At 48.6% G+C, this 26,803-nt stretch overlaps 1 protein-coding gene across 1 annotated transcript; it reads right to left on the reverse strand.

Moving 5' to 3' along the window:
* Window positions 1-19,185: 19,185 nt before the first annotated feature.
* LOC139702897 (uncharacterized) lies at window positions 19,186-26,169 on the reverse strand. Its single transcript, XM_071605450.1, has 4 exons — window positions 25,086-26,169; window positions 24,164-24,311; window positions 19,393-19,500; window positions 19,186-19,217 (listed from the first exon to the last, which is right to left on the reverse strand). Exons 1-4 carry the CDS (start codon window positions 25,458-25,460, stop codon window positions 19,186-19,188), a joined length of 663 nt encoding a protein of 220 aa, XP_071461551.1. The 5' UTR covers window positions 25,461-26,169.
* Between the last annotated feature and the right edge of the window lie 634 nt (window positions 26,170-26,803).

Genomic DNA, 26,803 nt, shown 5'->3' on the forward strand with positions numbered 1-26,803 from the left:
TGACACTAAGTACCTCCTGAGATGTGGTGTGAAATGACTTCAAGAAAGTCATGGACAAATATTTTTATCTGAAGGATTTTTATCATAATGTGTATTAGAAAAATATGTAACCGGCCCATAAGACATTTGAGTCCATTAATCATGTCTAAACTTAAAGAGTGAGTTGCTTCAAAGGAAAAAAAGGATCCACCCTCTAACTGACCAGGTGGTACTAGGGCAAAGCGGCAATCATGAGTGTGGTCTGCAGTATCTGAGGAGCAGGACACACGGCCTCCCCTGGGTCTCAGAGGCTGAGTTTGGCTGCCAAACAGAAAACCCCCAACAGTGACTTAGACAAGGTGGGGCTTATTTGCAGGGAAAAGCGGGGCAGTGGCATCGTGTCAAGCTGTTCTCTGAGGTCATCAGTACCACGGAGGAGGAAGCCCAGGGCTCAAGGTCACCAGGTGTCTGTAGAGCTGCAGCCAGCATATCCACATCCCAGGCCAAGGAGGAAAGGCCACCTGCCAACCTCTGCCTCTGCCTCGCTGGCCAACACAGTGCCCTCATGGCCCTCCCTTCTTCAAGGCCTTCTGGGAATTGTAGCTGTGTTCATTGCCCCAATATAACTAGGTTTCCATGATTAGGAAGGAAAAATGGACACTGGGTTGTCACCCAGCAGTCTATAACGCCCTCCCCAGGGTGCAGATAGCAAAGTTGAGGCCCAAAGAGGGATCCAGTATTCCAAAGTGATTGTTGGCTCATGCCACTAAAAATGGAGGACGCCCTTGGCTCAGTTTCGTGGCCCCTCCCACACTGCCTCCTTGCCCTTCCATTCTCAGCCCAGCCTCTGGCCTGGCCCCTAGCAGAGCCTGGGGGTGACTGCAGGACCTTCCACGGCCCCTGGGCACCTGCCGCCAGCACTCAGGCACCCTCAGCTGCTTGTCCCTCAGGTGGGGTCCCTTCCCATCCCTGCCGGTGCTCCTCCTTCCACGCCCCAGTTGACCTGCAGGCTCTGTTCTGCCACAGATGACCCTCCCTGCCTGGGCTGACCTCCCTGCAGGGGCCTGACCTTGCCTGTTGGGGGTTGCAGTCATGTCTCCTGGGAGGGTTCCAGGGTGGTTGAAGGGATGCGCGGGTACACAGTGCGAGAACAGGGTTGGCTACGGCACAGGCATTCGCTGTGCCTCAGCTGTGGCAACTGTCATTGCACATTTGTCGCCTCGTCACCCATCTGTCTCCGGAGTAGTCAATCTTGTGCTTTCTCAAAGCTCAGACCTTGACTGGGGGATGGGACAGCCCCCTCTCAGGCAGCTGCACAGTGGCCACTCAGGAGATGCTCATGACAAGTGAACTGCGAGAAACTGGAACACTGCAGGCTGTGTGCCCAGGGAGAGGATGGTCTGAGGCCCCTGGTGGCTGCACAGGGTGTGGAAGGCAGGTACGAGTGGCAGGCCCAAGACAGCTCTTGTTTAAAAGCAGTAATTGTACCATTTGGCTCATAAAGCACTTTCTCATCCATCAACTAATCAGAGTCTCATTTAGCAGCCCCCACCCAGGCCTGTGGGGAGGGAGGAGCAGATTTTCTTTTACAAGTGAGAAGCTAAGGCTCAGATGGGTTTGAGACTTCCTCAAGGCAAAGGAAGCAGGATCCAGTGAGGATGAGCCATGCCTCCGCCCCTCTGAGAGCAGAACCCGGTGCTCCCCCGTCCCTGTCTCCTTCCCTCTCTCCTAAGGCCACCAAGCAATGCAGCATGAGAGCTGCTGTGCAAACCCCCCCCCCCCGGCAGACTGTGGCAGGAGACACCCCAGATGCCACCCAGACATGGCCCCAGCGTGTCTCAGGGCAGTGAGAACTAGCCGGCACTGGGCCAGCAGGCAATGTCTGTGCTTTTCTGATTCTAGGAAAGTGCTCAGGTATTCTGTGAAAACACAGTGAAGTTCACGTGTGCCCATCACGTGTGTCCCCACCAGGATGGAGGTGGAGAGCATGTGCCCTTGGGAGCTCTGCTCTGACTCCGTCTCCGCAGGGCAGTGCCGGTTCCTTGCCTCCCCATCACATGGAAAGGCCCCCCTTCTTTGCTCCTGTAAGAGCCTTCACATCCTGAGGGTTCATGGCTGTTCTCTTTTGTAGCTATGTGACACTGCTGGTTAAATGTCATGATCTGCTTCTCTGGTCTCTTGCTGATGCCCTTTGGGTTGTTTCCAGATAGGCCGAAGCCATGGAGCAGCTGTGAGGCCCATAGTTGGGCACACGCGAACCCTCTCCACACTGTGTATTGGGTTGGAGCTCCAGGAGTGGAGTTGCTGGGTGACCAGATGATCGCTGGTCTGCTCTTAGGACTAGATGCTGTGGGATGGCTGCCTTTCAGCCCTGGGTGGGACACTGCTCAGGCCTTTCCCGGTCAGGACCTGGGTGTCTGCTCTTAGTGGGCAGTGGCCCCATGTGATCTTCACCCTGCTAGGGCCTGGCAGGCTGTGGAAAACACCTAATATCCAGGACCCAAGTGGGGCCTTTATGAAGTCTCTCTGGAACTCTCTTTAGGGCATTTTCCCATGACCTCTTGACCCCTGAGACTCTGGCCCTTGCCCTTTCTTTGTGTCCCTTGGCCATGGCAGAGGGATGAGAAACTGCCACAGATCTGATTACTCACTGGGCTGAGACCATAGGCTCTTTCTCACTTCCAGCCTGGATTCAGGAACTCTGTTCTGCAAATGTGGCAGCTAACATTGACCTAAGGATGTCTATTATGGCCACAGCATGGAGGGAGTGAGGTGGTGTGTGCCCCAGTGAAGCAGTGTGATATGGTGGCTTCAGAGTCAAATAGCTTCAGGTGTGATATGAACTTCAGAATCAAATAACCTAAGACACATACCAGCTCACATCTCCTTCCTGGGCCTCCATCTGCAAGATGGAGCCTGTTATCCCAGTAGAAAAAGCATAAGAGAGATTCTCCTTAGAGTACTCATCATGCAATGAGGCATGATTCCAGGATTTCCAATTGGCAACCTCAATTTCCCTGTGTGCAAAAGAAGTAGCAGACCTTCCACTCTATGGAGTAATTTTTTTTCTTAATTTGTTTTCCTTCCTTTCTTTGTGCTGCTGGGGATGGAACCCAGAGCCTCACACATGCTAAGCAAGCACTTTAGCACCAAACACAACCAGCCCTGATGAGCAATTTTTAAGCATACAAATATAATTTTTTAAAAAACAAGAACATGAGCCAGGGTGGGTGGTAGATGTGTGTAATCCCAGCCATTGGGAGGTTAAGGCAGGAGGGTCACGTGTTTGAGACCAGCGTGGACAACTTAGCAAGACCCTCAAAATAAAAATTTAAAAAGGCTGGAGGTTAGGGCTGGGGACATGGCTCAAGCGGTAGCGCACTCGCCTGGCATGCGTGCGGCCCGGGTTCGATCCTCAGCACCACATACAAAGAAAGATGTGGTGTCTGACGAACACTAAAAAATAAATAAATAAATATTAAAATTCTCTCTCTCTCTCTCTCTCTCTTTAAAAAAAATGAGGAAAGGTTTATTTGGGGCTAGGGATGTGGCTCAAGCGGCAGCGTGCTCTCCTGACATGCGTGCGGCCCAGGTTCGATCCTCAGCACCACATACAAACAAAGATGTTATGTCCGCCGATAACTAAAAAATAAATATTAAAATTCTCTCTCTCTCTCTCTCTCTCTCTCTTTAAAAAAAAAAAAAAAAAAGCTGGGGATGTAGCTCAGTAGTTGAGCACCCTGGGTTCAATCTCTGGTACTGAAAACAAATAAACTACAAGACCTCCTGCAAAGACAGCTGAAGGCTCCTGTACCGTGACAGGTCTGGGGAGGGCAGCCAAAGCTGTGAGAGGGCCAGAGCTTCTGCTTGCCCCGCAAGAACTCACACACAGCAGTGGGTACATCCTGCCCCACAGCAGAGATCCGCACCAGCCATTTCCAGGAACCGGGGAACTCCACTGAACAGGATTCCTCATGCAACTGGGATGGATAGACACCTCCCAGGGATGGATAGACCTGGGAAGAAATCCCATCTTCTACCCCAGTGTCCTTTCCCACCAGTCTCAAGAGTAGGAATATAGGAGGATGTCCTTTGTGTGGTCATTGGGGTCCTGGGGCTGCCCTCACAAATGACTGCAGTCTGGGTGGCCTAGAAGAGAGATTGATTCTCTCACATTCTGAGGTCCAGGTGTTGGCCAGGCATGCTCCCTCCGAAGGTGGCTGATAGAATCCACCTCATCAATTTGATTCATAGTATATGGAGTAATAATTTTATTGGGAGAAATTCCAAACACTCCCTTTGCTGCTTTTATTCCTTTGAGTATTAATTGTCCTACAGCCTCAGGATACCTAGTAAGAATAGTGTTAGGAGAATAAGATAAATGTATCCATAATAATGGACCTTCTTGCCAAAATACTCCTGTAGGAATATTTTTTGTTGGTAGTACAATAAATAATAAAGGCAAACTTATATCAATTCTATCCAAATGCATACTTTCCATATATGTTTCAATATTTTTAATGCCTTTCTTGCTTCAGGCGTTAACATTCGGGGTGAATTTGGATCTGATGGACCTTTTAGGATATCAAATAAAGGTCCCCCACTCTCCTGTTGGTATACCTAAATAAGGCCTTATCCAATTTATGTCTCCTAATAACTTTTGAAAGTCATTAAGTGATTTGAGTTGATCTACTCGTATTTGAATTTTTGGTGGACGGACCATGGTTGAGGATAATAGAACTCCTAAATAATTAATTGGAAAATTTAATTGTACTTTATCTATTGCTATCTCTAGATTATAATTTTTTAATAAGTTTGTAAGTGTGGCATAACATTCTAGCAATGTGTTTTTATCTTTGTGTGCTAATAATACATCATCCATATAGTGAAATATTTGTAGTTCAGGATTTTGATTTCTAAGTGGCTGGATTGCTTTGTTAACATAAATTTGACACATAGTTGGGCTGTTAGCCATCCCTTGAGGGAATACTTTCCATTCATATCTCTGATCAGGACCTTCATGATTCAGTGCAGGGATAGTAAATGCAAAACGTGGACTATCCTCAGGATGAATTGGAATTGAAAAAAAACAATCTTTAATATCTATAACTAAAACATACCAGGTTTTTGGCAAAGCAGACAACTGAGGAATCCCTGATTGAGCAGGTCCCATAATAACCATCTCATTATGAATGGCTCTTAAATCTTGCAATAATCTCCATTTACCAGATTTCTTTTTGATGACAAAAATGGGAGTATTATGGGGAGATACAGAAGGTTGTATATGTCCTTCTGCTAATTGTTGTTTGACCAGTTCATGGGCTGCTTGTATCTTTTCTTTAGTCAGGGGCCACTGAGGAACCCATACTGGTCTTTCTGATTTCCAAGTAATTTTTATTGTCTCAGTGGCCCTTTCTGAAAATCCAACCCATGTCTGTCTGTTCCTTGATCTATTTGTATTGGTGCTGCTATACCTTGTTCTTGTTTTTCTAATCTTTTTCCTTTCCTAAAACCTTGTCTAGTCATAATAGTGGGTGCATTTTGGTTGATGTTATTTGTTAATGTCAAACCTAATTGATCTAGGACATCTCGTCCCCATAAATTTACGGGAAGATGATCCAATACATATGGCTGTATAGTTCCTTCACATCCTTCAGGATCCTTCCAATCTAATACCATTGCACTTCTATGGGGATTAGTTGCCACTCCTAGGCCTCGAAGTGTTTGAGTGGCTTGTTGTAATGGCCAATGTTTTGGCCATTCTTGACGAGAGATGATGCTAAGGTCTGCACCTGTATCCAGTAGCCCATTAAATTCATGTCCTTGAATATTTAGTTTTAGCATGGGGCGAGAATCTAAATTTAAAGAAAGCATAGCCCAGTCTACACCTGTGGAGCCTAATCCCTTGGAACCTCTTTCTACAGTACGACTGGAAAATTTATCATGTAGGCTGGGTATTATTAGTAACTGTGCTATTCTATCTCCTGGTGAAATTACTGATATACCCTTTGGAGAACTGGCTATAATTTTTATTTCACCTTCATAATCGGGATCAATTACCCCAGGACTTATCATAAGTCCTTTTAGAGTAGAAGAGCTGCGTCCCAATAATAAGCCTACTGTTCCTTTGGGAAGAGGTCCTTTCACCCCTGTGGGAATGATTTGAACTCCCATCTCTGGAGTTAGTACTGCTCTGGCGGAGGCGCAGATGTCCAACCCTGCGCTCCCTCTGGTTTGTCTGATGAGGGATCTGATGGACAATGTGTCCTGGGCACTACCCTGATGGGGTTGCTGGGTTCCTCCAGTGCTCCGTATATTTGTGGTTTTGGGCCCCGGAGCATTGGGCCCCCCTGTCCATTTTTTGGCAATGGAGCCCGATGCCTTTCTCCACGATATCGTGGATAAACACCTGGTCCTTGTTCGTTTTTTGATAATGGAGTACCCTCTATGGTGGTTTGAGAACGGCATTCATTAGCCCAATGTCTCCCTCTACGGCATTGTGGGCAAATACCTGGTATTCTACTCCTTGGATACCTAGTTTTGTTAAACCCTCCTCCAATGGGGCAATTCCTTTTAAAATGTCCTGTTTGTTCACAATTGTAGCATGTTCTTGGCCTGGCATCTAAAGCCTGTTTTACTGCAGCTGCCACAATTTGCCCTTGTTCATTAATGTCTCTGGCATCTAAAGCCTGTTTTACTGCAGCTGCCACGACTTGCTCTTGTTCATTAATGTCTCTACATAATTTAATATATGTGTTTAAATCTTCATGTTTCCATGGTCTAATGATATCTCTGCACCAACGATTCGCTTGCTCATAAGCCAGGTGTTTTAGTAATGGCATTGCTTGTTCTGTATTCCCAAAAACTCTGGTAGCTGTTTGAATAAGCCTATCTACAAATTCAGCATAAGGTTCATTAGCTCCTTGTATTACCTTAGATAATTGACCTTGTAAACCTCCATGTCCTTGTAAAGTCTTCCATGCCTTAATTGCATCTGCAGCAATTTGTGCGTATACGCCAGGATCATATGCAATTTGTTGCTGCTGATCCTCATAAGGTCCCTTTCCTAACAACATATCTAGATTTCTCTGAGGATAACCAGCTGCTGCATTTCGCCTAGCCGTCTCCTTGCAAAATTCCTCATTGGCAACCTTCCATAACAGGTATTGTCCTCCATTTAGCACAGCTTTACACATATTAGCCCAATCTGCTGGCGTCATGTTCAAGTTGTTAATGGATTCGACCATGCTTACAGTGAAGGGTGCTTGAGGACCATAGGTTGTTACAGCCTCTTTTAGCTGCTTCACTGTTTTGAAATTTAAAACTTGGTAAAATCGCTGCCCTCCTGCCTCAAATACAGGGCATGTTAATATTTGAGATCTTGTCTCAGGATCCCAACTATCAACTGCGGGGGTTGGGGACCTCCCAGCATATGGAGGTGGCCTTGTTAGTTGGACACTTACGTCCTCTGGTGATAGAAAGGTGTTAGTAGCAGTCTCCTGTTGTAACTTTCCCCCTGATGGCTTTTTCTGTTTTACACTTTCTTTCTCTGTCTGACTAGCTTGAGAGGCCTTCTCTTTTACTTGAATCTTTTCCTCTGTCTGACTAACTTGAGAGACCTTCTCTTTTACTTGAATCATTATGTCTTCTTCTTCCTCTACCATTGTCTGAACTGAAGGCTTTGGACTAAGCAAACAAGATATGAACGTCCACAATGGCAATGTGCCAACTGGCAGAGTCCCTGGGCTTTTCTTTTCTATTCTTTTTAAATCTTCACCATGATGGTTCCATTGTGATATATTTAACAACTCCTCCTTAAAAAGCCATGGGCTACATTTTTGTATTGTATCAACGTATGCCCTGATTGTTCTTGATTTTACTGAGATGCCTCCTTCCTCTAACAATTTACTTAACACTCTTTCAGTTTGTTTTTTACTAATTTCTGATCCCGTATTTCTACTATAATACAACCCAACAAGATGACGCCTAACAAAACTGAAACAGAGTGAAACAAAATTGAAACAACACAAAATCATTATAATAGCCTCCTGAAATGTCCATCCGTCCTTTCTCCCTATCTGTTCCTCAGATGTGAGCGGTTTTTCTTCCATCTTACACATCTCCAGGGACAGGTAACTTAAAACAAAAGTGAAACAAAATAACAAAAGAAGAATCTTAAAATGGCTACCCATCCTCTCGCCCTGCCCTCAGGGGCGAGCAGTTTCACTTACCCTCAGTCGCTCCCCGTACGGGCCACCAAATGCCGCAGTCTGGCTGGGCACAATCAGGAGCCACTTGTCAAAAGAAACTAACTTTATTTTTAGAACCACACACGCCAAACAAAACAGCCTCTCAGGAAAAACCCTCAGAGCCTCAACTGCCACCACCGGCTTTCCACAAGCCTCTCTCTCCCACACAAGCTTCTCTTTTTCCCACAATCCTCCTGCTCTTGAGGCCGATTGGCTGGGTCACGTGGGCGGAGCCAAAAAAGTCCCCCAATGAGCAGCTCCGTGGTCTGAAAGGGCAGGGAAACAGTCCAATGAGCATCACCGCAGAGGAGCCAATCAGCTAGATGTTGCTGGGGCCGCTGTGAGCCAATCATCAGCCGGCAGCTGGAAGTTTGCTGGGGCCCCTTCGGCTGTGGCTCTCAACAAAATAGGGCTGGGGATGTGGCTCAATGGTCAAGTGCCCCTGAGTTCAATCTCTGGTATCAAATAAATAAGTAAATAAATGAAGTGCATCCTTGATCTTTAAGTATTGCTTTAAGTGCTTGCACATAAAGGTTTCTCTTCTGAGAACTGGAATTTTCCATCTAGTGATTGATCCCACAAATATGTGCTCCTTACCTTGTTTAACGGTGATTACTACTAATGTGGGGATCAATGCGTGTGTTTCCAGGAGTGTCTCTTCTGTTTGAGTTCCCCTGTGCCTGAGCCCCTTGCTGGGTGCCAACTGCCACAACCCTCACAGCATCAACAAAGGATTCTCTAGTAGGGGCGATGGGAGATGAAGAAAAACACAGGGACAAAGAAGACACAGAAGTAATTTCACAAAAAGCTGGGGCCAGGTGGGAGACTGCACTCTGATGGAGCAACAGGTACCCAGAACTAGCTCCGCACGTTTATTACATAGGGTCTCTGAATCAGGAAGTTAAACTACAGGGGCATTGTAAATTGTCCAAGGCTTGTAAGTTGTCAGAGGCTTCTTTATGCACTAAAAAGTTACAGAGCTAGAAACATTTTTTTAGCTATCCTACTGTTGCTGTGCTGAGAACATTTTGCTATTATCCTGCTGTAACCCAGGATACCCATTGTCCCAGGATGTCTGATAACTGTTAGCATCAGAGCTTTGGCAAGGAATGTTTCCCAGGCTTAGCTTTTTGTTGATACCACAGGATCAGCTGATAACTGGGGGTTCATCCGCTCTCCACATTACACTTTGTCAATTTCACCTCTGTTTTTGAAACATACTTCCTGAGTTAGGAACATACAGGGGATTTGGGAGGATCTGATTGTGGGATGAGGGGCAAGATTTGGCTTGGTGGCGAAAGCTGAGCTACTTACAGAGGTTGGGTGACTAGCCCAAGGCACAGCTGCTGAGCAACAGCCTCAGTTTCCAGACCCAGCTTCCTACCACCCTTATTATTCCACACTGCCTGCAAGACGTGAAAATCCAGGAGAACAGACAGACGAACCCTCTTGATTAATTGTGCACTCATTACTTCCCGCCCCTGTGTGGAGTCTTATCTCTGCAGTGTTTCTATCTCCAATGTCTTGCAGGTTTGGGGAATAGCCAGAGGAGGCTAGATGCTTGGGACTACATTTCACTCTGAAGGCAAAGGAAACCCCAAAGGAAGGAAAGTGGGGGCCAGGCTCTGTGTGGGTCATGGAAGATCAAGTTAGGGTAGACCTGGGTCCTGGCTTGAAGAGCTCCCAGAGCATGGTGGGTGGAAATCAGCTCCCCTTCCACAGGCTGAGGGTACCATGAGGGACAGAAAGCTTGGGGAAGTTGTACTCAAGAACCAAAGTACAGAGCTGGGGTTGTGGCTCAGTGGTAGAGCAATTGCCTAGCATGTGTGAGGCACTGGGTTCAATTCTCAGCACCACACATAAATAAATTAAATAAAGGTTCATTGACAACTAAAAAATATATTAAAAAAAAAAAAAGAACTGAAGTACACACACAGAATAATTGCAATGGATGAAATGTTTGTGTCGGCTGACCTTATGTTGAAACCTAATCTCAAAGTGATGATATTAGGAAGGTTAGGGTTAGGGTTAAGGTTAGGATGTGGACTTTGGGAGGTGACCAAGTCAGGAGGGTGGACTAGTGCCCTCATAAAAGGGACCCCTGAGAACCCTCCTTCCCTATGTGAGGACACAGCCAGTAGTCAACACTTTGCAAGTCAGCAGCAGACCCTCACTAGATCCCAGATCTTGGATTTCCCAGCTTCTGGAACTAAAGAAAATAGCTTCCTGTTTATAAGCCAGCCAGTCTCACGTTTTCTTATAGAGACTGGATGGACTGAAACATGAATCTGTGCAAAAACATCAAAAGGATAAGCCAGTGGGGGATGCGAGTCTCAGCCTCTCTGAGGGATGACTGGCTCTGTAGAAGGAGACTGAGAAGTCCTCAAACTGCTTGTGACTTGACACCCATGTCACCAATATGGGAAGCTCATTCCCCACCAGTAGCCTACTGGCTACCCAGACTTCTGGCCTCTCCTCTCCAGGAAACCCCCGAGTGCTCTCTGCCTCTTCTGCATGACTTTCTTCCCTTGCTTCTCTCTGGGTCACACTGTCCACTCTGCTCCCACACATCCCTCTCTCGCAACAACACCTGGCACCAGCCACAGTAGAAAACACCAGGGACATTTCCAGTGGAGTGGCCTGGTGTGAGCCCATGGGGCTGATGTCAGCTTCTATCTGAGTAAAAGGCTGCAGTCCCAGTGAGGTCCATGCTGCTAGTGGCAGGGCAGGACAGCAATGACCACACAAAGAACATCCTTCTATTTTCCTACTCTCGAGACTGTGTGTGGGGTGGTTGAGGCAATTTGATGCTACAGATTCGGCCAAAAGACAAAGGTACTCAGAACATGGGTGCTACTAGCCCAGTTTTTGTTTGTATTAGTAACATGGGTGAAAGGAAGACATTAAAAATTTTTTATTTGGAGATAAGTTCTCACTAAATTGCCCAGGCTGGCCTTGAACTATGATCCTCCTGCCTCTGCCTCCTGGGTTGCTAGGATTGCAGGTGTTTGCCACCATGCCCCACAAGTTTGCAACTTTTTTGGGGTGGGGGAGTGGGTACTGGGAATTGAGCTCAGGGGTACTTAACCACTGAGCCACATCCCCAGCTCAATTTTGTATTTTATTTAGAGACAGGGTCTCACTGAGTTGCTTAGTGCCTCCCATTGCTGAGGCTGGCTTTGAACTCGAGATCCTCCTGCCACAGCCTCCCGAGCTGCTAGGATTACAAGCCTGCGCCACGGTGCCTGACAAGTTTGCAACTTTTAATTCAGCTTAACCTTTCAAACTCAGAAACATCATAAACATCATTTGCCATTTGGACCCAGCAGATCCATGTAACATATGTTTGAAATCACTTCACAAATAGCTTATAGAAGCATGAATAAAGGGATACTAGAAACGACTTTATTAGACATTTTAATGAGAATTTAAATATGACAAATCTCTTTGTATACACTTATAAAAATGAAAAACATTTTTACATTCCTGCAACTGATTCAGCATTCCCTCTGCAAAAACCCTGCCTCACACTGTATGCTATGAGCAAACGTATTTATGACGTGGCCTCTGGGGGGGGTTTTAGTGGCTTTTCTGCCTCCCCAGGTGATATAGGCTGAGTTGTTTATCCCATTCCCAACCCTAAATTCAGCAAGTTTGGAGACAGGATTGCGATAGGTGTAAAGATGATGTCATACCAGAGAAGGGTGGACCCTGCTCTAATATGACTGATGTCCATGTGGGCCGAGGGCACAGCTGAGTGGAGTGCTTCCCTAGCATGTGCAAGATCCTGGGTTTAATTCCCAGCACTAAATGATGACAATTAATAAGTAAATAAATAAACAGCCATGTGATGAGTCAAACATGCTCACAGGAAGATGCTGCCACCAGCCAAAGAGCCACCAGAGGCTGGAGAGGACCTGAGCAGACCCTCTCTGCCACCTTCGGAGGGAGCATGCCTGGCCAACACCTGGACCTCAGAATGTGAGAGAATCAATCTCTCTTCTAGGCCACCCAGACTGCAGTCATTTGTGAGGGCAGCCCCAGGACCCCAATGACCACACAAAGGACATCCTCCTATATTCCTACTCTTGAGACTGGTGGGAAAGGACACTGGGGTAGAAGATGGGATTTCTTCCCAGGTCTATCCATCCCTGGGAGGTGTCTATCCATCCCAGTTGCATGAGGAATCCTGTTCAGTGGAGTTCCCCGGTTCCTGGAAATGGCTGGTGCGGATCTCTGCTGTGGGGCAGGATGTACCCACTGCTGTGTGTGAGTTCTTGCGGGGCAAGCAGAAGCTCTGGCCCTCTCACAGCTTTGGCTGCCCTCCCCAGACCTGTCACGGTACAGGAGCCTTCAGCTGTCTTTGCAGGAGGTCTTGTAGTTTATTTGTTTTCAGTACCAGAGATTGAACCCAGGGTGCTCGACTACTGAGCTACATCCCCAGCTTTTTTTTTTTTTTTTTAAAGAGAGAGAGAGAGAGAGAGAATTTTAATATTTATTTTTTAGTTATCGGCGGACATAACATCTTTGTTTGTATGTGGTGCTGAGGATCGAACCTGGGCCGCACGCATGTCAGGAGAGCACGCGCCGCTTGAGCCACATCCCTAGCCCCAAATAAACCTTTCCTCATTTTTTTTAAAGAGAGAGAGAGAGAGAGAGAATTTTAATATTTATTTATTTATTTTTTAGTGTTCGTCAGACACCACATCTTTCTTTGTATGTGGTGCTGAGGATCGAACCCGGGCCGCACGCATGCCAGGCGAGTGCGCTACCGCTTGAGCCATGTCCCCAGCCCTAACCTCCAGCCTTTTTAAATTTTTATTTTGAGGGTCTTGCTAAGTTGTCCACGCTGGTCTCAAACACGTGACCCTCCTGCCTTAACCTCCCAATGGCTGGGATTACACACATCTACCACCCACCCTGGCTCATGTTCTTGTTTTTTAAAAAATTATATTTGTATGCTTAAAAATTGCTCATCAGGGCTGGTTGTGTTTGGTGCTAAAGTGCTTGCTTAGCATGTGTGAGGCTCTGGGTTCCATCCCCAGCAGCACAAAGAAAGGAAGGAAAACAAATTAAGAAAAAAAATTACTCCATAGAGTGGAAGGTCTGCTACTTCTTTTGCACACAGGGAAATTGAGGTTGCCAATTGGAAATCCTGGAATCATGCCTCATTGCATGATGAGTACTCTAAGGAGAATCTCTCTTATGCTTTTTCTACTGGGATAACAGGCTCCATCTTGCAGATGGAGGCCCAGGAAGGAGATGTGAGCTGGTATGTGTCTTAGGTTATTTGATTCTGAAGTTCATATCACACCTGAAGCTATTTGACTCTGAAGCCACCATATCACACTGCTTCACTGGGGCACACACCACCTCACTCCCTCCATGCTGTGGCCATAATAGACATCCTTAGGTCAATGTTAGCTGCCACATTTGCAGAACAGAGTTCCTGAATCCAGGCTGGAAGTGAGAAAGAGCCTATGGTCTCAGCCCAGTGAGTAATCAGATCTGTGGCAGTTTCTCATCCCTCTGCCATGGCCAAGGGACACAAAGAAAGGGCAAGGGCCAGAGTCTCAGGGGTCAAGAGGTCATGGGAAAATGCCCTAAAGAGAGTTCCAGAGAGACTTCATAAAGGCCCCACTTGGGTCCTGGATATTAGGTGTTTTCCACAGCCTGCCAGGCCCTAGCAGGGTGAAGATCACATGGGGCCACTGCCCACTAAGAGCAGACACCCAGGTCCTGACCGGGAAAGGCCTGAGCAGTGTCCCACCCAGGGCTGAAAGGCAGCCATCCCACAGCATCTAGTCCTAAGAGCAGACCAGCGATCATCTGGTCACCCAGCAACTCCACTCCTGGAGCTCCAACCCAATACACAGTGTGGAGAGGGTTCGCGTGTGCCCAACTATGGGCCTCACAGCTGCTCCATGGCTTCGGCCTATCTGGAAACAACCCAAAGGGCATCAGCAAGAGACCAGAGAAGCAGATCATGACATTTAACCAGCAGTGTCACATAGCTACAAAAGAGAACAGCCATGAACCCTCAGGATGTGAAGGCTCTTACAGGAGCAAAGAAGGGGGGCCTTTCCATGTGATGGGGAGGCAAGGAACCGGCACTGCCCTGCGGAGACGGAGTCAGAGCAGAGCTCCCAAGGGCACATGCTCTCCACCTCCATCCTGGTGGGGACACACGTGATGGGCACACGTGAACTTCACTGTGTTTTCACAGAATACCTGAGCACTTTCCTAGAATCAGAAAAGCACAGACATTGCCTGCTGGCCCAGTGCCGGCTAGTTCTCACTGCCCTGAGACACGCTGGGGCCATGTCTGGGTGGCATCTGGGGTGTCTCCTGCCACAGTCTGCCGGGGGGGGGGGGGTTTGCACAGCAGCTCTCATGCTGCATTGCTTGGTGGCCTTAGGAGAGAGGGAAGGAGACAGGGACGGGGGAGCACCGGGTTCTGCTCTCAGAGGGGCGGAGGCATGGCTCATCCTCACTGGATCCTGCTTCCTTTGCCTTGAGGAAGTCTCAAACCCATCTGAGCCTTAGCTTCTCACTTGTAAAAGAAAATCTGCTCCTCCCTCCCCACAGGCCTGGGTGGGGGCTGCTAAATGAGACTCTGATTAGTTGATGGATGAGAAAGTGCTTTATGAGCCAAATGGTACAATTACTGCTTTTAAACAAGAGCTGTCTTGGGCCTGCCACTCGTACCTGCCTTCCACACCCTGTGCAGCCACCAGGGGCCTCAGACCATCCTCTCCCTGGGCACACAGCCTGCAGTGTTCCAGTTTCTCGCAGTTCACTTGTCATGAGCATCTCCTGAGTGGCCACTGTGCACCTGCCTGAGAGGGGGCTGTCCCATCCCCCAGTCAAGGTCTGAGCTTTGAGAAAGCACAAGATTGACTACTCCGGAGACAGATGGGTGACGAGGCGACAAATGTGCAATGACAGTTGCCACAGCTGAGGCACAGCGAATGCCTGTGCCGTAGCCAACCCTGTTCTCGCACTGTGTACCCGCGCATCCCTTCAACCACCCTGGAACCCTCCCAGGAGACATGACTGCAACCCCCAACAGGCAAGGTCAGGCCCCTGCAGGGAGGTCAGCCCAGGCAGGGAGGGTCATCTGTGGCAGAACAGAGCCTGCAGGTCAACTGGGGCGTGGAAGGAGGAGCACCGGCAGGGATGGGAAGGGACCCCACCTGAGGGACAAGCAGCTGAGGGTGCCTGAGTGCTGGCGGCAGGTGCCCAGGGGCCGTGGAAGGTCCTGCAGTCACCCCCAGGCTCTGCTAGGGGCCAGGCCAGAGGCTGGGCTGAGAATGGAAGGGCAAGGAGGCAGTGTGGGAGGGGCCACGAAACTGAGCCAAGGGCGTCCTCCATTTTTAGTGGCATGAGCCAACAATCACTTTGGAATACTGGATCCCTCTTTGGGCCTCAACTTTGCTATCTGCACCCTGGGGAGGGCGTTATAGACTGCTGGGTGACAACCCAGTGTCCATTTTTCCTTCCTAATCATGGAAACCTAGTTATATTGGGGCAATGAACACAGCTACAATTCCCAGAAGGCCTTGAAGAAGGGAGGGCCATGAGGGCACTGTGTTGGCCAGCGAGGCAGAGGCAGAGGTTGGCAGGTGGCCTTTCCTCCTTGGCCTGGGATGTGGATATGCTGGCTGCAGCTCTACAGACACCTGGTGACCTTGAGCCCTGGGCTTCCTCCTCCGTGGTACTGATGACCTCAGAGAACAGCTTGACACGATGCCACTGCCCCGCTTTTCCCTGCAAATAAGCCCCACCTTGTCTAAGTCACTGTTGGGGGTTTTCTGTTTGGCAGCCAAACTCAGCCTCTGAGACCCAGGGGAGGCCGTGTGTCCTGCTCCTCAGATACTGCAGACCACACTCATGATTGCCGCTTTGCCCTAGTACCACCTGGTCAGTTAGAGGGTGGATCCTTTTTTTCCTTTGAAGCAACTCACTCTTTAAGTTTAGACATGATTAATGGACTCAAATGTCTTATGGGCCGGTTACATATTTTTCTAATACACATTATGATAAAAATCCTTCAGATAAAAATATTTGTCCATGACTTTCTTGAAGTCATTTCACACCACATCTCAGGAGGTACTTAGTGTCAGTATCAGGGCCACTAGGCCTAAGGGCCATGAAACCCAGGCCAGCTTCAGCTCAGAGGTCTGGGACCAGGTAGAAAAATTGAAATCCTATACTCCAGGCGTGGTGCCTCCCTCTGAGTGAAGGTGTGGGTGTTGATGTGCCCCAGAGGTTGCAGAGAAGTTCCAGAAGGGCAGCCTGGCTTTGTGCAAGTCCCAAGCCTGTCTTCATTGACAGAGGGTGTCATGACAGGGAGGCCAGCCTGCACCACCAGCTATGGAGTCTACACAGCGATTATGGGCATCCTACTCGGGCCAAGAGGCCAGAATGCCACCTGTACCTCCTGTCCCTGAGGTGCTGATGCCAAAGTCCACAGAGCTCATCTCTGCTCTCTTGGTCCTGCTCACCTCCTGGCTTAAGGAAGCTGGCCAACAAGAAGTGGCTCCCACCACCAGGGAGGTGGCTCTGACCCCCACAGCCTCCACACAGGAGTCCCAGAGTGCGAGGGGTGAAGGTGTGGATTTGAGAAAGAAAGTGCCAAACATGATCAGAGGATGCCACGACCGTGTATCCATAGGATGGCGCTCAAGCTTTCTGTGTGCTTTTCTGATGAAAAAATTACTAAAACTCATAAACCCCTTAGGCCTTCACCTTAATATAGGTTCCCATTTATGAGGGTTTGGGGTACAGCTTTCCTCTAAGTTATCGTGCTTCTGATAGCCTGCACACCTGGGAGAGACCAGGTCCACTCTGCAGGTTGGCTGAAGTTTGTGGGGATGGGACAGATTCTTCCCCATGACCTACCAGTGGCTGCTTGGGCATCCTCTTCATCCTGGGCTGAGTGGTGTGCAGTGACCAGAGTGCTCTGAGACACAGGTCCTCCCAGAGACAACAATAGGATGTGGCGTGGTCCCAGGAACAGCATCTGCAACTGTGGCCACCCAAGAAAGGCCAGGGACCTCTGGGAAGGGTCCACAGTCAGGGCCCTGGTACTCCACAGGCAGCCCTCGTTTGGAAGGTGAGGTAGCCCCTGAATCTAGAGTAGGAGCTATCCCCAAAGTGTTCAGCGAGGGCCCTCTTTTCTCCAATCCAACTTTGGGTTAAGGCCAAGCTCCTCTGGCCTCCCTGTGTGAGGCTCTGGCTCCACCATCTATTTGAGTCTTCTTGGCCTCTTGGCACTGCCACCCTGGAGCTTCCGGGGGTTGCTGGGGGGCAGCGGGCTGCGGTGTGGCCCTCCACTCTCTGTAGACCCTGCATGAATGGGGAGACTTCAGCCTGCAGTCCAGGCAAACTCAAATGAAGCAAGCACCCCAAGCTGGGGGGGCCCACCACATGGAATGGCCCCTCTTCTCTGCTCCTGTAAGAGCCTGGGCACCTGCTGGTGTGGTGCCTCACCATGACCTAAGCCACTTCCCCAGGCAGCTCGACCCACAGGGCCCTTCCTCACTCCCCAGGCAGATCCACCCCTGAGCCCTCTGGGACTTTCTCCCGAACCCTCCAGGTACTGTGGTCTTGGCTGCTCCAGCATTCTCAGGACCCTCCCAGAGCCACAGTCTCCTCATGGGGGTGCACTCAGCAGCTCTGGCCAGATGCAATTAGGAAAGGTGATGTTTATGGACCCTTCTTCATCCCTCACATTTAGAGACACACTGTTAAAACTCAGCATGCTCTGGCTTAGGAGTTCTGTCCCACTGCTAAACACCATTGAGAGCCAAGAATCCTTAAAGAATGGCATAATGACAAGTTCTTAATCAGTGACACGAGGAATGGGTTAAAGGTGCCGCAGCAGGTACTAAGATCAAACAGAAGAATGAACCTCCTGCATGGGCCCAGATGGTCCCAAGTGGTCCATAAGCCCATTAATAATTGAACCTATCCTTCCTGATGGTTTGGTTGCAAGGTGATTCAGGGAGTGACAAAATGGTGTCAATGATACCAGAGAGAGCTTTCTGTCTTCCAGAAGGGGCCCAAGAACTAGGTGGTATGCTCTGGTAATGTTCTGGAATGTGCTCTCTAATATAGCAGCCACTGGCCACATGCAGCTACTTAGCACCCAAAATGCAAAATTGAGATGTGCTGTACGTGCAAAACTCACATGGACTTCAGAGGACTTAGCACCAAAATAAAGAATGTGAACTTTCTCATTATTACTTTTACATTGATTATACATTGAGGTAAATAAAACACATTATTGGTTTCACCTGTACCTATGAGAACATTTGCAATTATATATGTGGCTCACCTCATACTTCTACCGGGAAGGGCAGTTCTACACTATAAATTAAGCTATTATTTGTACGTGTCTGAAGATACAAGAAATAATAAAAGTTCTTTAAAAGAATTGGATGGGTCTATACACAGGGCATAGGAAATAGGCTTAGTTAGACTCCCACCTACCAACCAGGTACCTACGTCCTTCCCAAGTATCTCTCCAACCTCCAGATGTCTGGCTCCACATCACCAAGACTCAGCCCTGAGAGTCCCATCTCCTTCTGTCCTGAGTGCACACCCCAGCTTACTGCCACATGCTGACTCACCTGATGTGGCTCTCCAACTCCAGCCCCTGCGCCCCATCAGAGGTGCTGCCCAGCCCTCCCCTTTTCAGCCCAACTCTAACCCTCCTCTGCCATCAGCCTTCCTCCAGCCTTCCTGGCCGATCTGGGGCTGTGGCCTACAGTTCATTTGAAGCTGGGCAAATGTGTGAGAGGCAAGTGAAGTACAGCATCAGGGATGGGAGAGCTGCTGGGGCCAGGCCAGATCCAGCTGTCTCTTCTCTACCAGCAGAACAACTGAGCATTGCAGACAAAAAGCCCAAGTTCAAATGCTGGCTCTCCTCTCACTCCCTAGTGACCTTCAGTCAAGTCTCTATCTTCTGTGAACACCAGAGTCCTGCAAACAAGGACAATTACAGGGCCTACACAGAGGCGGTATGGCAAGAGTGGACTGAGTTGTGCACAACGACCCTCCTGCCCTTACTTCTCCCCATGGAGGGGACAGGAGAATCCTGGTAGCCAGTGGGGTGGGAGCTACAGGACTGCATGGTGGGGAGGAAGCAGACACTGACCTCGGATGTCCCTGGGCAGGAGGGGTGGCCTGCTTGGGCCTGTGCTGCTCTGCCACATGGCGCTGGGGAAGCTGAAGCTGACTTCAGGCACGTGGAGTGTGTTCTCATCTGAACAAAGACAGGACGATATCATTATTAGCACTACCCAGTGATTCCTGGAAATCAAACTGAAGAATGGACAACACATACCAAGAAGTCACCCCACGTCAGGCTCTGTGCCTAACCCCTCCTTGGGACTTCCCCAGGGATTGTTTTTCTATGTGAACCCCTGCACTCTGTCCTTCAAGAAGTCTCCCCAGCCCAGCTTTTGGTTCTTGTCTCTTCCCATCAGCAACTGTGTTTCCTTCTCCATCCCCTCTTGCTCTTGGCTGGTGGTTACATGGCAGAGAAGAGGACTCGCTGGGTTTATTGCACATACTCAAATAAAAAAGGAAGCCAGGGGGTGGGCTGTGGGGAGAGAAGGGCATCTCTCCCTTCCATCCAGTTGGGTTCCCACTTCCTCAGGTCTCTGCCCAACATCACCCTACAGAGAAGCCCCCTGAGTGTCCAAGCCCAAGTCGCGTTGTTCTACACTCTTCCTCCTTGTCTCACTCAGCTCTCGAAACTCATTGGGCCAAGATGCCATCTGGGAGCCCAGCCTTCTGCAAACACTGTACATCTGTGATCTTCCAGCTCCCCAGGGGACCTATGTGCAGTGAAGAGCTGTCTGGCCCCTGCCAAGAAGGGATACCTGGTCTGCCCCACCTCCTGCCAGCCCTTTCAGTACACCTGAAAACACAAGTACATTCTTTCTTGAAGCACGGCAGCCAGGTGGAGAGAGCAGCACTGGCACCAATCTTAACCATGCCATCAATACCTGATGTGACCCTAGAGATGTCACTTCTACTCTCCAGGCCTCAGTTTACCCACCTGAACCAGCTGGGCTACAGATCTTGAAGGACCATCCAGCTCTTAACTTTTTGATCACAGAACCCCACAGCTGTAGAGCTGAGAACCCTGGCCCCACAGAGACTGTGTTGGCACCACTGAGAAGGGCATCGAGCCACTTCCTGGGGAGGACAGCAGGAATTCGGCCTGATCCTGGAGAAGCAGCCCCTTCCTGCCCACTGAGAGGGCCAGTGCAGACTACTCTTGCTTATCTGCAAAGTTGGTCTTCTTTTGTACGCAGATAGCATGAGATGATCTTAGGGAACAGCTCTTTGTTCTTCTATCTACCACACGGAAAGCTCTATTGTCAGGGAGCTCTTGAAATGAAATAAAATGGCACGATCTTGGGTTTTCTTGAGACATCCCCAGGAAATCAAACAACAAACAAACAAAAGTATAGAGAGAGAAGAAACAAGTTGGGTGGTGGGTACATGGAGATTATTGTAATTATTGTCTCAGCTCCTGTCTATGTTTAAAAATTTCACAATAGTCTGTTGGGGAAAGAAAATGTAATTTTTGATCACATACAAACACATCCCCACAGGCTCATTTCTAGAGGAGATATGAATACCCACCCACCAGGCTGAGCCGTTACACATAATTGCACAGGCATTTTTAAGTCCCTGATCCAGGAAGGGGCTATCATGGACACCCCCTGGCATGACTGGAGCCTGGCACTGTGTACTGCCTGTCAGCTGGGAGTGCTGGGGAAGGCCAGCCCCATCCCTGACTCCCAGCTCCCACTCTAGGCCACTCTGTGTTCTCTGTGACTTTTCATTGTTTTAAGAGCATATAATGGGAAGGGGGCTACTCCTGAAAACAGAAAATCCCATAAAGAACATTTTGTTTTTAAAAGTGTTTCAAGTTTGGAGGGTGGGGAATGGTACTACAAGCTGGGCATGGAGGCTCATGCCTGTAATCCCAGAGGCTCAGGAGGCAGAGGCAGGAGGATCTCAAGTTCAAGCCAACCTCAGCAACTTAATGAGACCCTAAGCAACTTGGCAAGACCTTGTCTCAACATAAAAAATAAAAAGGTGAACTTGGTTCCTAAGTTGCATCCACAAGCCCAGGTATGCAAAAATATGTTAAGAAACATGAAAAACATCTAAACTCATCAGGGAAACAATTCTGTATAAATTTCGTCTACTTTCTTTGGTGGTTTGATTATGGATTTAACAATCTGCATTTTGCTTGAATTGGGGGTCTGACATAGACATAGAGATACATGATGGGAGAGTTTGGGCTCATAGAAGGTGAGAATGAAGAGGACTTGGCTTCTCCCGGTCCTATTCTTCACTATGCATAGCTTACATAATGGAAACAGGAAAGCATCCTCTGAACATGCTCATTCTGCTCCTGCTTGTTAGAGTCTGTAAACAAGTCAGGATGGCGCCTGGCATTTTGCCAGAGGGAGTGGTTTGTGAAGTAACGCCAGCGAGCCATTAAGTGTGGAGATTCCTTATTGGTTGACTGCTGTATCTAGTTTATGCTAATTAATAAGCTGTGTGGAATGTATAAATACCTCTATTGTCCTACAATAAATGGCTTCCACTCCTGCTGTATCAATCTACACAAGTTCCTCGTCACCCCCAGGTTATTTTGCTGCAGCCGGACTGCGGCACCTGCTCATGCCCAAAGACATGATCATGTAACATGGTGGTTTCTATTAAAATCTTTGACTCACCTAAAGCTGGGTAAAAATAGCTTGATAGTTTTCCCCCCACAATTTGGTATCAGTTTTATATATAATTCATTACCTGTTTTTTTAATATTTATTTTTTAGGTGTAGAGGACACAACACAATGCCTTTAGTTTTATGTGGTGCTGAGGATCGAACCCGGGTCCCGCCTGTGCTAGATGAGTGCTCTACCACTGAGCCACAATCCCAGCCCTCATTACCTGTTTTTTACAGAAACAATTAGTTGTATATAAAAATGTGTAGAGGAAGAATACAAGTTCAGTGTATTAGATAAAGGGGAATGACCGGAAGGAAGAGGGATAGGAGTAGGAGAAACAGAGGAACAAATTGGACATAACTTTCTTATGTACCTATATGAATACACCACAGTGAATCTCACCATTATGTACATCCCTAAGAACTGGAATCCTAATTAGAATATCGATACATTTCATGCTTGTATAAACATATCAAAATAGATTCTACTGTGATACATGACTAAAAGAATTAAAAAATCCCAAAGATATGTATATTCTAATATCAACTATGTATACTTTTTCCATGGATTAAGTTCATTGTGTCACTTAAAATATTTTCTTTCCATCCTTGTTTAAAATAAATACTAAAAATATTTTTAAAAGGGGGGAACTGACGGTGTGGCTCATAGTTAAGTGCCTTTGAATTTAATCCCTGATACCAAACACACATACACACACACACACACACACACACACACACACACACACTGCTGATGACTTCATTCTGTCAATTTTGTCATCAGGATCAAACACTTCTGAAGTGCCAAGCTGCATGTCTGTGGCAAGGTGGACAGTAAACCTGGCAATGTCTGCTTCCACTGTCCTTGAAATACCATCCATAACCCCCCAATGTGCACACCCTCTGATCCAGAGACCACACCTTTATAAAGTAAAAACAAAAGGACATGGAACTGTGGTCATGAACTAGCAATCTGGAGCCAGTTCACCTGGTTTCAAGTCCCAACTCTGCCACTCCCAGCTGTGTGGACTTGAGCAAACTCCTCAACATCTCTGTGCCTCAGTTTACTCATCATATAACATAGAGGGGGCCATTCCTTACCTCACAGGACTATTATGAGGATAAAGATGCATCCTGAAGGGTGCATAGCATAGTGCCTGGTGCAGTGTGTGCTCAGTAAATGGGCACCATCATGTAACCCCCGGGTCAGCTGGTGCTCCCAGCCACCTTGGTGAGGAGGAGCTTGCTCTACTTCCTTACAGTCTTCTGTGGGTTGACACTTTGAATCACATCCTCAACCCTTCTTATTTTTTATTTTGAGACAGTCTCTTCTGTCTCAAACTTGCCATCTTCCTGCCTCAGGCATGCACCGCTGCCCCTAGCAAAATATAGCATTTTTTAAAATACAGAACTAGCTGGGTACAGTAGGGCACACTTGTGGTTCCAGTGACTTGGGGAGCTGAGGTAGGAGGATCACAAGTTCAAGACCAGTCTCCAACTTTAGCAAGATCCTGTCTCAAAAATCAAAAAGGGCTGGGGATACACCTCATGGTAGAGCCCCCTTGGGTTCAATCTCTAATGCTGCAAAAATAAATCAGTAAACAAAAATATAGAACTAAGCCATTGGTCATGAGTCATGGTACCACCAAACTTGTACTGTATTCTCAAATACTTGGTCTTGACCTCTGCTGCAGGTCACCACGTTTGCGGTGGTGATGAATCACACACAGCCCTGACTTCCTGTAAGGGGAGGGGCTATTCACATCAATGGCAGAGACAGGATACTATTCTTGGTGACTACTTCTGGGTGGTAGGGTTCATAAATGGTTCTTCTCATGTATAATTTTGATCTACGTAGCAAAATAAAGTTAACTGTTTTTATCATAACACCCAAAGAGCCACCCTCTGACCTCACCAACTGGCCTTTAGGACAGGAGCACAGGCACATAGAGTTGGGGACTACACCCAATCTCAATCGCCATCTGGAGAGTCGGCAGGCTCAAGGCGAGCCCACGGCCCCATCTTCAGGAAGCCAGTGGCCCCAGCTCACCGGGACAGCTGATCACGGGGCAGCCTTTCATACTTTCTAAGATGCTCATATGGAAGGAGGGACAGTGTCATAGGATACAGAAAAAACTGACATGCTGTTTTCTGCCTTGGATGCCGTACCTGTGTGGAAACTGAGGCTGGGTTTTATCTTGGAGGCCACGGGGACAGCAGGGAGAAAGCTTTTTCCTGGCGACTTTGACTGCTGAAGGTGCGCTGGGGGCAGCTGGCTGTCCACCAGGTGCTCCACAGAGTGGGGCTGAAGTTTCTCCTGCAGGAAAGGTCACACAACAGGTGTGGTGTGGAGTGAGGAATGGGTGCTGAAGGGACAGGATGGCAAGGGGAGCACTGATTAAACAGCTACCGTGTGACAGACTGTTGTGAGCCTCTAGGTACAAAATGTGCAGAATTCCTACTAATCTCCTCAGTCCCCACTGAATGAATAAATGACCCTTTTCTAACAGTGAGTCCCCCTTTCCCCTTATAAAGTCCTCTAGCAGTGGGAATTTTCGTCTAAACCCAGGGCAGTGGTCAGTTATGTGCGTCAACCTGTCTGGGCCACGGAGTGCTCAGATACTTGGCTAAACATTATTCTGGGGGTGTCTGGAAGAGTGCTTCTGGGTGAGCGTAACATCTGGATGAGAAAAGCAGATGGCCCTCCTAATGTGGTGGGCCACCTCTGATCACGTGAAGACCTCAGCAGAACACAAGGCAGGCCCTTCCCCAAATAAGAGATAGTTCCTCCAGCTGGGCCATTGACTTTTTCCCACCCTTAGCCTTGAATTGAGACTGACTCTCTGGGGCTTCCAGCTGCTGACTCAGCCTACAGATTTGGGGACTTTCCAGCCTCCATGATCACCTGAGCCAGTTCCTGGTAATAAGTCTCAATCTCTCTCTCGAATGGAACATGGACACATGTGATTCAAGATCACATATGAGCTTGAAACTGCTGAGGGACAGGTGAGGAACTGGGGCCTCCCGTGTCAACCATGACTCAGTGTCCCTGACCTGCCCTCCTGTCCTCCTCCAGTGCCCTAGCACCTACCGAATGCACGCTCCAGGTAAGCGAGGGTGAGCGTTTCCTCCTGGACTTCCTTTCCATGGAATGGTCCCTGCGTGGGCTGGCATGGGGCCAGCTCCTATCTGCCAGGGTGGGGTCAGGGGTGGTGCTGGGCTTCAGGTCTCTGGAATCCAGGGTTGCCTCCTCTAGGAGGTGGCGGGAGGAGCGCCTGCTGTTGCCCTCCCAATCCTGTGCTTTGGAGCGTCGGCTGGCTGCAATGAGGGCAATGCTTTTGGTGCCCAGGGCCATCTCCTTGAGCACCTGGGTGCTCAGGGCTAGGCTGCCAGCCTCCCCTGTTGGCCACAGGGTGCCCAGCTCCACCCCAGCTGGGGGGTACACCTTGGACAGCAGGCTCTTCATATTCAGGGAGCTTGGCTTCTGTAGGAAGGCAATACCCACAGAGTGGTCAGAGGCCCTAGATGGGACTGTTGTCCCCAAGTGTCACTACTATCCCAGAGCAGACCTGGAGACAATGACTCCAGGTAGGTAGTTTATAAGGGGGAAAGATACTGGGGAGTAACATGGTTAAGGAGGGTGTGTGACCAGACAGTGCCACTCTGGTGATTGTGCTGAATGTGTGGGGCACCCCGGAGTAAGACTGGCACTCAGGTGTGGGGTCCTGCCACCACAGGGAGGGGCTCCCAGGGTCACTGACCAAGAGTTCTCCAGGCAGGAGTTCCCCAGCACTTCTGCACTGCAGAGCGGCCCTGCAGCGCCCCGTGGCGTCAGGGGATGGGGCGTCCTCACCATAGCGGGCAGCAGTGGGATGTGTCGGAGCCTGCTCATTCATTCTGTTCGTAGTCATAACGAGCACTAATAGCTTTTACGTAATTGCTCGTGGGAAAAGACCAAATCACTGACTTGCAGGGATTCTCCTTCACCAAGCCCACCCCCTGCAAGAGTCTCATATTTGCCATTCTGTCTCTCACTGTCCGCCCCTCCCCAACCCCTAGAGAAAGAGGAGACTTGTTGCTTTCTGGGAGCAAAGTTAGGCTGGTCTACACAATAAAGAGAAGCAGAGAAAATGGGAGAGAAGAAAGAAAATTCAAGCCATATAGAGAGAGGCTCAAAAATAGGAATAAGAGGGCAGTGAGAACGAGGGGGCACCAAGTATGTCAGGGCAAGGGGTGGGCGAGGAGTGGGCCTGGTCTGCCTTCCTCAAGAGACACACAGGGAAAGGAGAGGCACTGCTCCCTGAGTTGTTAGACTGCTTTTTCTTGAACTTGGCACCACAATAAGACCCTTACGTTCACCATTTTACAGGTGAAGAAACAGCACAGAGACGTGCAGTAACTTGTCTGAGGTCACAAAGCTAGCAAAGGATACAGTGCAATTTGAGCCCAGATCTGGCTGGTTCCCGAGCCCCAAAGTGCCCACACCCCAGGAAAGCTAAAAAGCAAGTTGGGAGGACACAGGAGCACATTGATGCTTTTAACTCCTTCATTCTTGTAATCCTTTTCATCACCCCAACCTACTATGAGCAAAGGAAGATCCTGCAGAGCCACCACAGCCAGCCGCAGGGGGAAGAGCCAGTTACTTCCAGTACCTGTGTCTCATTTTCTTACTTTGTAAGCTGAGGAGAAAGATGGCCTCATCGCCAAGTGGGAGCAGCCAGCACTAGGGTGACAGGATGCCCCCAGTTCACATCTGCTCAGGACCTGGGGGGACCTTATGCAGAACTAGGATCTCTGCGGGTGTTCTTA

This window comes from Marmota flaviventris, chromosome 19 (assembly GCF_047511675.1).
Source record: "Marmota flaviventris isolate mMarFla1 chromosome 19, mMarFla1.hap1, whole genome shotgun sequence".
Lineage (NCBI taxonomy): Eukaryota > Metazoa > Chordata > Mammalia > Rodentia > Sciuridae > Marmota > Marmota flaviventris.

Excerpts from the sequence above, each read along its gene's own strand:
- LOC139702897 (XM_071605450.1), bottom strand. The coding sequence starts at position 25,460 with ATGAAGAGCCTGCTGTCCAAGGTGTACCCCCCAGCTGGGGTGGAGCTG. Across the intron at positions 19,501-24,163 it reads CAGCCTCAGTTTCCACACAG|ATGAGAACACACTCCACGTG; the intron begins GTACGGCATCCA and ends GTCTTTGTTCAG. Across the intron at positions 19,218-19,392 it reads CCTGCCCAGGGACATCCGAG|GACTCTGGTGTTCACAGAAG; the intron begins GTCAGTGTCTGC and ends CCTTGTTTGCAG.